The 12,327-nt window shown below is 45.2% G+C and overlaps 1 protein-coding gene across 1 annotated transcript in view; it reads right to left on the bottom strand.

Moving 5' to 3' along the window:
- Positions 1-12,327, bottom strand: part of SFXN1 (sideroflexin 1) — a 73,742-nt gene that overhangs the window by 38,794 nt on the left and 22,621 nt on the right. The window contains exons 4-5 of the mRNA XM_040344558.1: positions 8,572-8,670; positions 6,989-7,064 (exon numbers count right to left, since the gene is read on the bottom strand). Of these exons, the coding sequence (XP_040200492.1) occupies positions 6,989-7,064; positions 8,572-8,670 (175 nt within the window). The remainder of the gene's footprint in view (positions 1-6,988; positions 7,065-8,571; positions 8,671-12,327) is intronic.

The raw sequence follows: 12,327 nt of genomic DNA, 5'->3' as shown, positions 1-12,327 counted from the left end.
AGATTTCTGGCAAAATCCACAGATATTTCAAGCTCCTACAGGAGATCTCCCCCGCAGTGGCAGCATCGCAAGGGCACACAAGAAGCTGGCCCCTCAGGTACTGGAGACTCACTGCAGGGCACCTCCTGACGACCCCCAGGCAGCGGCCGCGGACACCCCACGAAACGCGACGACGTCCTCCCGACAGCCGGACATCAGGGAGATGCTACAGGCCCTCCCGACCCAGACGGCCATAGAGGCCTTGATCCTCCGCCTGGAAGAGACGCACAGGAGGGACATTCAAGAAGTTAGGGGAGAGGTGTCTAACCTTGCGGAGCGCATGGGGGCGGGAGAGGCATTGGTGACTTTCCTGGAGAGCCGAGTGTCGGAGCTGGAACGGTCCCGCGACCAACACCGCCGTGTCCCTGCAACTACATCTGAAGGACATAAATAAGTACCTTTTCTTCCAATATGGCGGCACTGACGGGCACCGATATGGCGGCACCGATGATGGGCACTCATAGGCAGCACTGATGGGTGGCATGGACAGGCACAGATGAGCACTGATAGGTGGCACTGATGGACATTGGTGAGTGGCATTGCTGGGCATCACAAATTTGTGCCATGCTGGTGCCAGTCAGTGCCCATTCGTGGGCACCGATTGGCATATGTTATGCATACATTTCTACATGTGGATGGCCATGGGGACTTACCTGGCCATCCACATGTTGGGTGCTTCCCTGGTGGTCCTGGGCGGTATCCTGGTGGTCCAGTGTGGGCATCCGATGGGAGGCTGCGCTGATAATTAGCGCAACCCCCCCCGGCAGGAGAGCCGCCAATCGGCTCTCCTCTACTCGTGTCTGTCAGACGGGAGTGAGGGATCAACGGCTCTTACTGTTTACATCATGATCAGCCGTGATTGGACACGGCTGATCACGTGGTAAAGAGCCTCCGCCGGAGTGATGACCACTGTGATAGGGGATAGAAAGGTGACCCTGGCAAACCTCTATGCACCAAACGAACAGCAAGACGTGTTTCTCAAGCGACGCCTAGATCAGCAAGTGCGTTTCTCGGAAGGCCAACTTATTGTAGGGGGGAACCTGAACATACCCACTGATACCGTCAGAGGACACCTCCTCTGGGACATCATTTACCTCCCGGGACGCGCGCAAGCGTATAGGCGCAGCACTCCACTCCGCACACCTGATTGACACTTGCCGCCTTTTTCATCCGGGAGAACGCGATTACGCGTTCTATTCTAAACCACACCAGGCATACTCGCCCATAGACCATTTTTTTTATACCTCACGGCCAATTGCACGCGATCCAAGACACAACCATCGGGTCGATTACATGGTCGGACCACGCACGATAGGTATACGCTATGCTCTGTCCGACACGCACGGGGTGCAGCGGCCACCATGGAGACTTAATTAAAGACTCCTACATGACCCAGACGTCCTGGCAGATGTGATCAGGGAGGTGGGTCACTACTTTGACACAAACCGCACCCCTGACAGCAACCCCAGGGTGGTCTGAGAGGCCCACAAGGCCGTGATTAGGGGGGTGTTGATTAAGCATGGCTCCAGGCTGAAATGGGAAAGAACAGCACAAATGGACACGCTCCTGACCACACTGCGGACCCTGGAGGCGGCCCATAAAACAGCCCGACCAGACAGCTCGGGGTAGAGTTTGACGCGTTTCGATTGCAGTTGACTGACCTCCTGCAATTCAAAGCTAAAGCGGCGCTCCAAATCTGCCAGAGGAATGATTACGAATCAGGCAATAAGTGCGGTAGACTCCTAGCACAATCCCTGCATGCACAACTCATGGCATCGTACATACCACACATCCAATCATCCACTGGACAGAGGGTGTCCCTTCCCCAACAGATCACTCAGGAGTTCAGAACTTTCTACAGCTCCCTATATAACCTACCTGAGACACCGACCACTCGGGATAGGATGACAGATTACCTGGACCGGTCATCACTGCCCTCGCTGGCAGCTGACGCCCGGGATCTCCTGGAGGAACCCATCACACTACCTGAAATTCACTTGGCCTTAAAAAAAAAACACTAAAACAGGCAAGGCCCCAGGCCCGGACGGACTGACCATCTCCTATTATAAGACCTTACTCCCCTCCCTGGGCCAACATATGGCCGATTTGTACAACAGTCTTGGATCAGAGGAACGTTTTCATGGTTCCACACTGTTGGCCCAAATAGAGTCATACCAAAAGAGGGCAAAGACCCCAGCCAATGCGGCAGTTACCGCCCAATTTCTCTCCTAAACACTGACCTTAAAATCTTTACCAAAATTTTAGCCTCCAGACTACAGCAGCATCTCCCACTCCTGGTCTATTTAGATCAGGTGGGCTTTGTCCCGACCAGAGAGGCTAGAGACCATATCACCAAAGTCCTCAACCTACTCCATGTGGCGGTGCAAAGCAAGACAGAGTATTTTTCTTGGAACAGACACGGAGAGGGCGTTTGACAGCGTGAATTGGGGGTTTATGTTTGCAACGCTTGAACACATAGGTCTAGGAGACACAATGTTGAATTGGGTGGCGCCGCTTACGCAGAGCCGACAGCCAGGGTGAGGGCGAATGGGGTGGTGTCGGAGACATTTCCAATTACAAACGAGACAGAGATGTCCCCTCTCACCCCTGCTCTTCGCTCTGACCCTAGAACCCTTTCTCTGCCACGTCCGACAAATACCGGACATTAAGGGTGTAGGAGTCAAGGGGACGCAGTACAAGGTGTCTGCTTACGCCGACGACCTAATGTTTACCCTCACAAACCCCACCGTCTCCCTACCGAACCGGCGGTTTATCGAATCTGAAGATCAACTTCACCAAGTCAGAGGCGATGGGCATAGGGATACCACCCCACCAGCTCACGCAACTTAAACACCGCTTTAAACTGAAATGGACTGACACGGCCCTGAAATATCTGGGGACCTACGTGCCCAGGTCAATGACCCAACTGTTCAGGCTTAATTTCTTGCCTCTCTTGAGACGTCCAGAGGCTGCTTGAGGGATGGGGCGGTGGCCTCCACTCGTGGCTGGGCCGCTGTAACATCCTCAAATGACAATACTCCCCAAGTTCATCTACCTCCTACTGGCCCTCCCAATATTTACCCCCGGGAACTACTTTAAACAGGCCCATGCCACTATGACCCGGTTCCTCTGAGCAGGGAAACACCCACGCCTGAACAGGAAACTACTTTCTCTCCCAAAGCTACATGGGGGTCTGGAGCTGCCGGCTCTCCGTACATACTATCACGCAACCCATCTTAGTAGGCTTCTAGACTGGTTCAGACGCAGGGACATTAAACTGTGGACGCAGGAACAGGGTCAGAGTGAAATACCCCTCCACAGATCTCCCTGGTGCCACTCAGCGATGACGTTTGAGCTCAAGCGCCACCCCCTGATAAACAATCTTGAGCAGACGCTCACGGTATTGCCTGACGCAATCTTCCCTCTCGTCCAGCAACTCCCCTTTGAGACCGGTGATAGGCCACCCCCAATTTGAACCGGGCTTACACGACAAGAGGTTCCACGCGCTGAGAGACGCGGGGCTCTACCAGGCATCCCACTATAGTATCTGGGGGAGATGGAGGACGCATGCGGAACTATCGGACCCTGGTGGTCTGTACAGACTGGACTTCTTGAGGGCCCTGCAACTCAGCCATTTCCTCAGTAGTCTCCCTCCTCCCCCTAATGACTCACAGCAGCCTCTCACGAATCTGGAGGAGTTGTGCGGAGTCCGGAGCGATACCGCACACACTCTCTTTGACATACGCCATGCTGATAGAACCGCCAGAGACTTACCAAATCCCATGCCTCGCCAAGTGGGAGAGGGACCTGAATTGCCACTTCTCTGACAATAAGAAACAACACATACTCAAGTTTACCCAAAAGTCATCCCTGAGCGCTAGAACCCAGGAAACAAACTATAAGATCCTCGCACACTGGTACAGGGACTCCCGACCTACTACACAAATTATTCCCAACAACCTCAGACCATTGCTGGCGATGCCAGGAGGAAAAGGATACCCTCCTGCACATTTTCTGGTCTTGCCCCCGACGGCAGAGTTTTTGGGGGGAGGTTCGACGCATCACTCAAAAATTCACGGAACCGGCCCATTTTCTTTTGCACGCGTCGGACACACCTGCAAAGGCGTATAAGAGCTTGTAGTTGGTCACCTCCTAGACACAGCCATGGCCTGCATCCCATTTAAATCGGAAGTCCCCAAACCCACCAACCGTTGCCCAGTGGCTTCCACAGAGTGGACGAAATTGGCTGACTGGAAGACCTGATCCTCACTAGCCAACATAGGCTAGAGACATACACCAAGACATGGCAGCTATGGACAGTGTAAGTATTCGGGTGAGGGACAGTCCCCCGGAGGAGGCGACCCAAGTGCTTGACGGCTTGCCCTGCCTCGCCGCTCACCGGGGCCATAAATCTAGGCCTTGGATACTGGGGTGCCATGTTGGAGCCGTGCTGCCACGGCAAGGTGGCCATCTGAATCTGTGTTCTTGTACACGCACTTTACCAGTCCCCCCCCCCTTCATCCCCCCCCACCGCCCCCCCCTTTCCACGCACTAGTCTTCTGACTCTTTCATCTTTCTTCCTCATACCGGTGCGTCGCCTCGACTCTGATTCTGGGGCACTGTCCCGCTTACTATACTCTTTATTCTGTTACTTTGAAAATTTGAGGGGAGACTGAATCTACGGGAACAGAGAGCGATATTATCATATCTATGTTTCAGACATACCAAACCACACCAGATACAGTCGGGGATCCCACAACCCCACACAGATTCCACATTCTCCCGTATGTATAGAGGCCCATATATAGAATACATGTGAAACGTTCCACGTTAGTGGGAAAATGTATGTGCTTATCCATCTCTGTAACAACACCTGTATTAATGTCTATGGATTCAATCTGTTGTTGTGGCCCTTGTGGACCAGTCACTCTGTATGTTATAAATAAATAATAAAAAAAGGCAATCATGTCAAAACGACTTCATAGTGATTGAATTATAATAATCACATGCTTAAAAATTCATGAACTTTATCTTTTGTATATTATATATATATTTTTTATTGCACTTCATTGTGGTTTAAGCGGGCGGTAATCCCCTCACTTATGTTATTTAAACGCTCTAGTAGTTGTACACAGCAAGTTGATGTCTTCCTCAAACTCAAATACAAACTTATGTACACCAGAGGGCCCTACAACATCTTGCATATGTACCATGGTCCTCACCAGTTTCTTTTAAACCTTGCATTTGTACGTTTCCCTGTTACATGTTTGGAGCAGATGAGGATTGTTCGCTGCTTCACTAAATAACCTTAATTTTTACTGGTTTATTAAAAACACTATAAAACAGAACTCTCATTAATAAAAACCCAACCACCAAAACCCTTCTAAGCCATCCTATGTTTAAAGCTGGACTATGTGCAAAAAATTTATAAAAAAAATGTGTGAGCTAGAGTGGCTTCATGTGCAACCTTAATGTAGCGTCCATTGCAGATGCTTGTGATCATCCCTAAAAGCCAGGAATTAGACAGCAGCAGGCACTTGTAATGGAGATGTCCTATAAAGTCTTGTCATGTAGACTGGCCACTGCACCTCAGAGCACACTTCTTGTTTTGTGCAGGCAAGATGTACAGTATATGGACGTCAGAGCTGTCTGAGCAGGGAGGTCCCAGTCAGAGCAACAGTCAGCTTTTTCTCTGCCTGTTGCACTCCACTTACCAGTAGTGTGCATAGGCTTCATCTGCTCTGCAGGGCTGTACTGATGCCTCCACACACTGCTGTAAATGATTCCCTTTTTCCATATTTAGGGAATTTGGTGAAAAATGTGCCAGTGCTCCTGATGCAAATTTACCTGCACAGCAAAGGTGGTCACCATGACAGGAAGCACACCTAGTGCTGCAAGATATTCAAATATAAGCAGTTTTGAAAAATAAGCAATTGCAATTACTTTGTAGACTTGTTCAGCCCAGCTCCACTGAATCCTCCCTACACTGCTGACAACTGTTGCACTGTGTAAAAGCGGGTCAGTTTTTTTTATGTAACCAACAGGTTGAAAAAAAAAAATATATATACACACAATAATAATATTATTATTAATCTGACCCAATTCCCATATTCAAAGTGGATGCAGGAATCCTTCCCCACTGTATCACTGTTTTTTGACAGCGAAGAGAATCCCCCACCGTCAGAATGCACAGATTGATGCTGATCGAACAAGCAGATACCGACAGGGTGGTTAAACAGAAGTATATGCTTTGATTAACTTGTTCAACCACAGTCGTCACACATGCTGAACTGGACAGATTTAATTTCATGTATGGCCAGCGTGAAAAGAATATGTATACACAATATTTCATACTCCCGATATGTGCATGCTGTACCATGTGCGAAAAATGATCCTGTTCTTTTTGCAGTACTTCCTCTGTGTGAAATCCCTGGTGTTCCTGCCAGGCTCTCTGCTTTCCTATTAAAAGCTGACCACACTAAAACATGAGAACACTGGTCAGCTCTCTAGCTGTGCTGGCAACTCAGCCTGCTTTCCTCCAATGATCAGACTTGTCCTGACAACCCCCCCAATCTGCACAGCCATTCACTGGGAGGATCAGATACACAAATACACATGCCCCCAGCTCCCTCCTATCAGGATTTGACTGAAAGCAGCCGGAGCCTACGGCTCCCTCTGCTCTGGGTTTCCTGTGAAAGCAGGAAACACAGGGAAGGGGAAGAAGGAAGTGTTAATGGGCCGTGTGGTTTGTCCAGATATAACATCAGATATATATGACAAGTTTTGTATGCCATGAAAACAAAAGGCCGTGTTTGAGGCATGGTTAATTTGGGTTACCAGTTTCCCTTTTGACCTGCTAGATGTGGAGAGTTAGAAGTGAGCACTGATGAAATGGATATTAGTCATTCAAGTAATTAAAATACAAAATAAGTTGAAATGCATGAAATACCTTGGTTAGTGCGTTAAGTCCTAGAGCTGTGGCAACAGCACCTGTGGTGGCAGAAACATAAGCTGTTCCCAGTTGGCTAAAACAACAAGAGGTAGAAGTGTTTGCATGTGCATGGAAAAGCATTACATGAAAAAATGAAAAGGTAAGTGGAAATTTAGTGTTTTTAGGAACTGATCTACAATATTATGGTTTCCAAAACACATGCTCTGTATATTAGGTCAGTATTGGGTATCGTGATAGTTAATAAACCTGATATAGCACTTTATTGAAATTGTCAATTTTAAATAACATATCGTAGATATTTGCTACTGAGTCATTTTATAAACACAATGGTTCATTGGTTTCCTACTAAACTCCTGTAAACTTGTCAAAAGGGAACATGAAGGCAGTCATTACTGAACTCAAAATATTCAAAATACCTGGTTGTCGGCTGTTATGTGGACCTGGATCTGGCTTAAAAACTTTGAGTCACTTACCAGAAACAAGTACCCAAAACAGGAATGTTAGCCTAAAGCTGGAGGTTTAACGCTACATACTTGATCCAGGACAGTGGAAAGTATTAAAGGCAGAACAGCTAGACACTTGGTGAAATTACAGTGAACATGAATGGTACGACACATGTTCTTTTCATGACCGTTTGCTTTAATGACAGGGATCCTCTCATAAGGTGGGTTTTCCTGCATCAGGGAACAGATCTGTTCCACAGCTGCACCTTTTTTTGTCAGCCCAGACAAGTGCACTCGCAAGAACATAAAAAAGGTGTTCTCTTCTGGAGGCATTCCTGCAGTCCCATGAACAGGCTGATAAGACACTTCCACAATAAAATTTTTAAAGCTGAGCACACTACGTTCAGCTGACGGACAATGGCCAGCTATCAATTCAATACTATCCATTCATAATACAAATTGGTCATGAATCAGAAAGATGGATGCATTGTTCATTGTTTTTTTAAATGGAGAAAGGGGACTAAATGCAAATGAAAAAAGACTTTAAAAGGCGAAGTTCGGACAGGTGTTAAAACTAAATTAGAGCCATTAGAAAGCAATTTATGAAGCTTTTTGAACTCCTGTTTTATTTTATTTGTTGTGTGGCAGGACAAGGGCTATGCCCATAGTGCTTTGCAAACACGCACACAATAGGTTTATGTTGCGCTTCCATTGATTTGAATGGAAGCGTTTATTTCAAGTTTTAATGCCTGCTAAACGTTGCTGGCAAAAATATAAAAATAATTACAAGTGTATACTAGACCATTTGCTATTCCTATAAACAGGCATTTGTTATGGAAAGTTTTATTAATGCAAAGTAAATAGTTCTGTACGTCAATGTCAACAATGCCTAACTACAAGGACTTTGGGAACTCATTAGAATAGGTAGGAAAAGGTCAAACTGTAAAATGGAAAGATGGTCCTGAAGTCAAATCAAGAGACTATAAATTGCCCTCTGAAACCAGCATAGTAAAATTGTGACACAAGGTCACCCATTTCACTCCAAAACATGGCAAGATTCCAAAGTCATATTGGCATAGTTATAGCAGTGTGAACTGAGGATGCTGGCACAAAGCCTCACACAATACATTGTCCTACCTTCCGGTGATGGGAGCATCTCCACTCCTATTTGTATAGTTAACGATGGCATTAAAAGACTGGTTAATCCACTGCCAAAAGATCACGGCTGGCGTTGTTCTAAAAATAGAAAATAGCATTTACAAGTTTTGTTCATAGTGCTTAGAGGCAGCAGTCAGAACGACTAAAACATCTAGGCTCTGGCTCTATTTCTATATAGAAACTCCTCTGACAGATGAACACATACTGACTGCCTTCTTCATTTCATCTCTTGAAGCAGAAAATGGCATGTCATGTTAAAACTGGAATTTCATACTTAAATATATTACCGTACGTCAAAAAATGCATTTAACGAACCTGCACATATTCTAATGCTTACAACTGCACTAACTGCTACATATTCCCAGAGATGTATGTAAAAGATCAGGTATGAAATGCATAAAAGCAATCTTTTTTGATCTAGTGCACTAAAAGACACTGCAGTTGTTAAAGTCTGTTGGTCATAATACCAATGCTTTCGTATATTTGTGTGGGGCTAGCAATACTGCTCACCTACCTTGGAGTCTCACTCCTACTTCTACAATGGGTAATCCAGCTCTGGTTGCATTATCCATAACCTGAAATAAAACCCTTGTAGCTGCAATGTCAGGCCTGGGAGCTCAAATTCATTTCTATTAGAATCCAGAAAGGGTCTCACCATTTAAAATATGATCATATAGAATAACATTTTCTGTATTTTGAGGAAAGAAAAGTAGCTCTCCTAAAACTCACAAAATGATTTACTAAAACATTTAATCTACTTGTAGAATAAGAGAAGATACATAAAATATTATTAGAGGTTATATGTCATATATATCATCAGGCTTAGAGATTAAACATTTTATTTTATTTTTTTTACAAGAAAAAAAAGGCCTAAAACACTGTTTTGAAGATTTTCAGACAGGACTGTAACATTATGCCTGACAGACTCCATGGTCATAGGCTTGATATAAGCCACCTGCTGTCACTAAGACATTTAGTAGCAGTATGCTTTTTGTATCCCCTGTCATGATGGGGTAAAAAAAATAAAAATAAAAAAAAATGTAGCCCTTTATAGTACAAAAACAGCAGATAATCACTACTATCAGATGATCACTACTACTAACCACTTAAGCCCCAGACCAATATGCTGCTAAATGCCCAAAGGCGTTTTTACAATTCGGCACTGCGTCGCTTTAACAGACAATTGCGCGGTCGTGCGACGTGGCTCCCAAACAAAATTGGCGTCCTTTTTCCCCCACAAATAGAGCTTTCTTTTGGTGGTATTTGATCACCTCTGCGGTTTTTATTTTTTGCGCTATAAACAAAAATAGAGCGACAATTGAAAAAAAAAAAATCGATATTTTTTACTATAATAAATATCCCCCAAAAACATATATAAAAACATTTTTTTTTCCTCAGTTTAGGCCGATACGTATTCTTCTACCTATTTTTGGTAAAAAAAAAAAAACGCAATAAGTGTTTATCGATTGGTTTGCGCAAAATTTATAGCGTTTACAAAATAGGGGATAGTTTTTTTTGCATTTTTATTAATTATTTTTTTTTTACTACTATTGGCGGCGATCAGGGATTTTTTTAGTGACTGCGACATTATGGCGGACACTTCGGACAATTTTGACACATTTTTGGGACCATTGTCATTTTCACAGCAAAAAATGCATTTAAATTGCATTGTTTATTGTGAAAATGACAGTTGCAGTTTGGGAGTTAACCACAGGGGGCGCTGTAGGAGTTAGGGTTCACCTAGTGCGTGTTTACAACTGTAGGGGGGTGTGGCTGTTGGACTGACGTCAACGATCGAGTCTCCCTATAAAAAGGATCACTCGATCGATACGCCGCCACAGTGAAGCACGGGGAAGTCGTGTTTACACACGGCTCTGCCCGTTCTTCAGCTCCGGGGAGCAATCGCGACTATAAACGAATAGCCGCGCCGTCGTCTCGGATCGCTCTCCGCGGGAATCCGCCTGCCCTTCTGCCTGTCCGTGCCATTTTGCGGACGTAAATAGTCGTGCGGCGGGCGTTAAGGACCGTGCCTCTTTGAGATTTTGTGTTTACACGTTAAAGAAAAAAAAAAAAAAACAATATATAATGCTTGGGGGGGGGGGGGGGGTTCCAACACCCTAAATAATAAAAATGGCAGTTGTTGCAATACTTTGTCACACCGTATTTGAGCAGAGTTCTTACAAGCGCACTTTTTTGGGGAAAGATTACACTTTAATTAAAAAATACCACAGTAAAGTCTGCCCAATTTTTTTTTTATATTGTGAAAGATGATGTTACGCTGAGTAAATTGATACCAAACATGTCAAGCTTCCAGATTATGCCTGCTCGTGGAATGGCAACAAACTTTTACCCTTAAAAATCTCCATAGGCGATGTTAAAAATAAAATAAAAATAAAAATTCTACAGGTTGCATGTTTTGGGTTACAGAGGTCTAGGGCTAAAATGATTTCTCTCGCTCCAACGATTGCGGCAATATCTCACGTGTGGTTTGAACACCGTTTTCATATGCAGGTGCTACTCACATATGCGCTCGCTTCTGCACGCAAGCTCGACCGGACAGAGCGCATTAAAAGAAGCTTATTTTTTTTAAATAAATAAAATTGTGTCACTTTTATTCCTGTTACAAGGAATGTAAACATCCCTTTTAGTAGAAAAAAAAACATGACAGGACCTCTTAATTATGAGATCTGGGGTCAAAAAGTCCCTTTAAGAGCGATGGGCGGAAATGAAGTTTTGACGTCGCTTCCACCCTGCAATCTTCCTCTCACTCAGATCCATACCACACAGGGGGAAGGATCCAATAGCCCCCACCAGAGCACAGCGGGAGGGGCCCTCCCGCCACCCATTAAAACTGATCTTGCAGCGAATCCACCGCAGAGACCACTTTTGTCTGAAACTGGACCACTCACTAAAGAGGATACCGGGATTATGGCAGATTGCTGCTGCCATAACAATGATATTCCTCTTCAAAGTGCCGACGTATATCGCCGTGAGCCAGTCCGGAAGTGGTTAATATATAAACACTTTCACAGTATACATCTTATATCATATACAGTATCTCACAAAAGTGAGTACACCCCTCACATCTGTAAATATTTTATTATATCTTTTCATGTGACAACACTTGGCTACAATGTAAAGTAGTGAGTGTACAGCTTTGTATGGCCACCTTTAATTTTCCAGCACTGCCTTAACCCTCTTGGGCATGGAGTTCACCAGAGCTTCACAGGTTGCCACTGGAGTCCTCTTCCACTCCTCCATGACAGCATCACAGAGCTGGTTGGAGGATGCCCCATAGATGCTCAATAGGGTTTAGGTCTAAAGACATGCTCGGCCAGTCCATCAGATTTTTTGTCTTGATGCATAGCGTGCATTAAGGTAAAAAATAGACTGTCTTTAGAATCACTTCCTTCTCCTGCCCAGGAGTACATGTCCCATGAGGCATTGCTCCTCACACATTGACAAGTTCTTGGGCAATTACTTACATGTATGGACGGTGTACTGAGCTGTACGTGTGCTGCACTGTTTCCGAATATGTAAACAAATAATGCATTCTGTACGTAGGCCAACTAATTGATAAGGAAAATTTACAGTAGCTGACAATCGATTTATAATCAATAATAAAAATGGTTATGTCCATTAGTTGTTTGAGCCCCATTTACAATTCTACCTGCTCTACCTTTTTCTATCAGGGTCCCCCAAAGTTCTGTTCTTGGACCCCCTATTCTTGATTTA

This window comes from Rana temporaria, chromosome 3 (assembly GCF_905171775.1).
Source record: "Rana temporaria chromosome 3, aRanTem1.1, whole genome shotgun sequence".
In the NCBI taxonomy this organism is placed as follows: Eukaryota; Metazoa; Chordata; class Amphibia; order Anura; family Ranidae; genus Rana; species Rana temporaria.
Note: the sequence above shows the minus strand (reverse complement) of the source record. Positions and strands in the feature narration are given on the sequence as shown.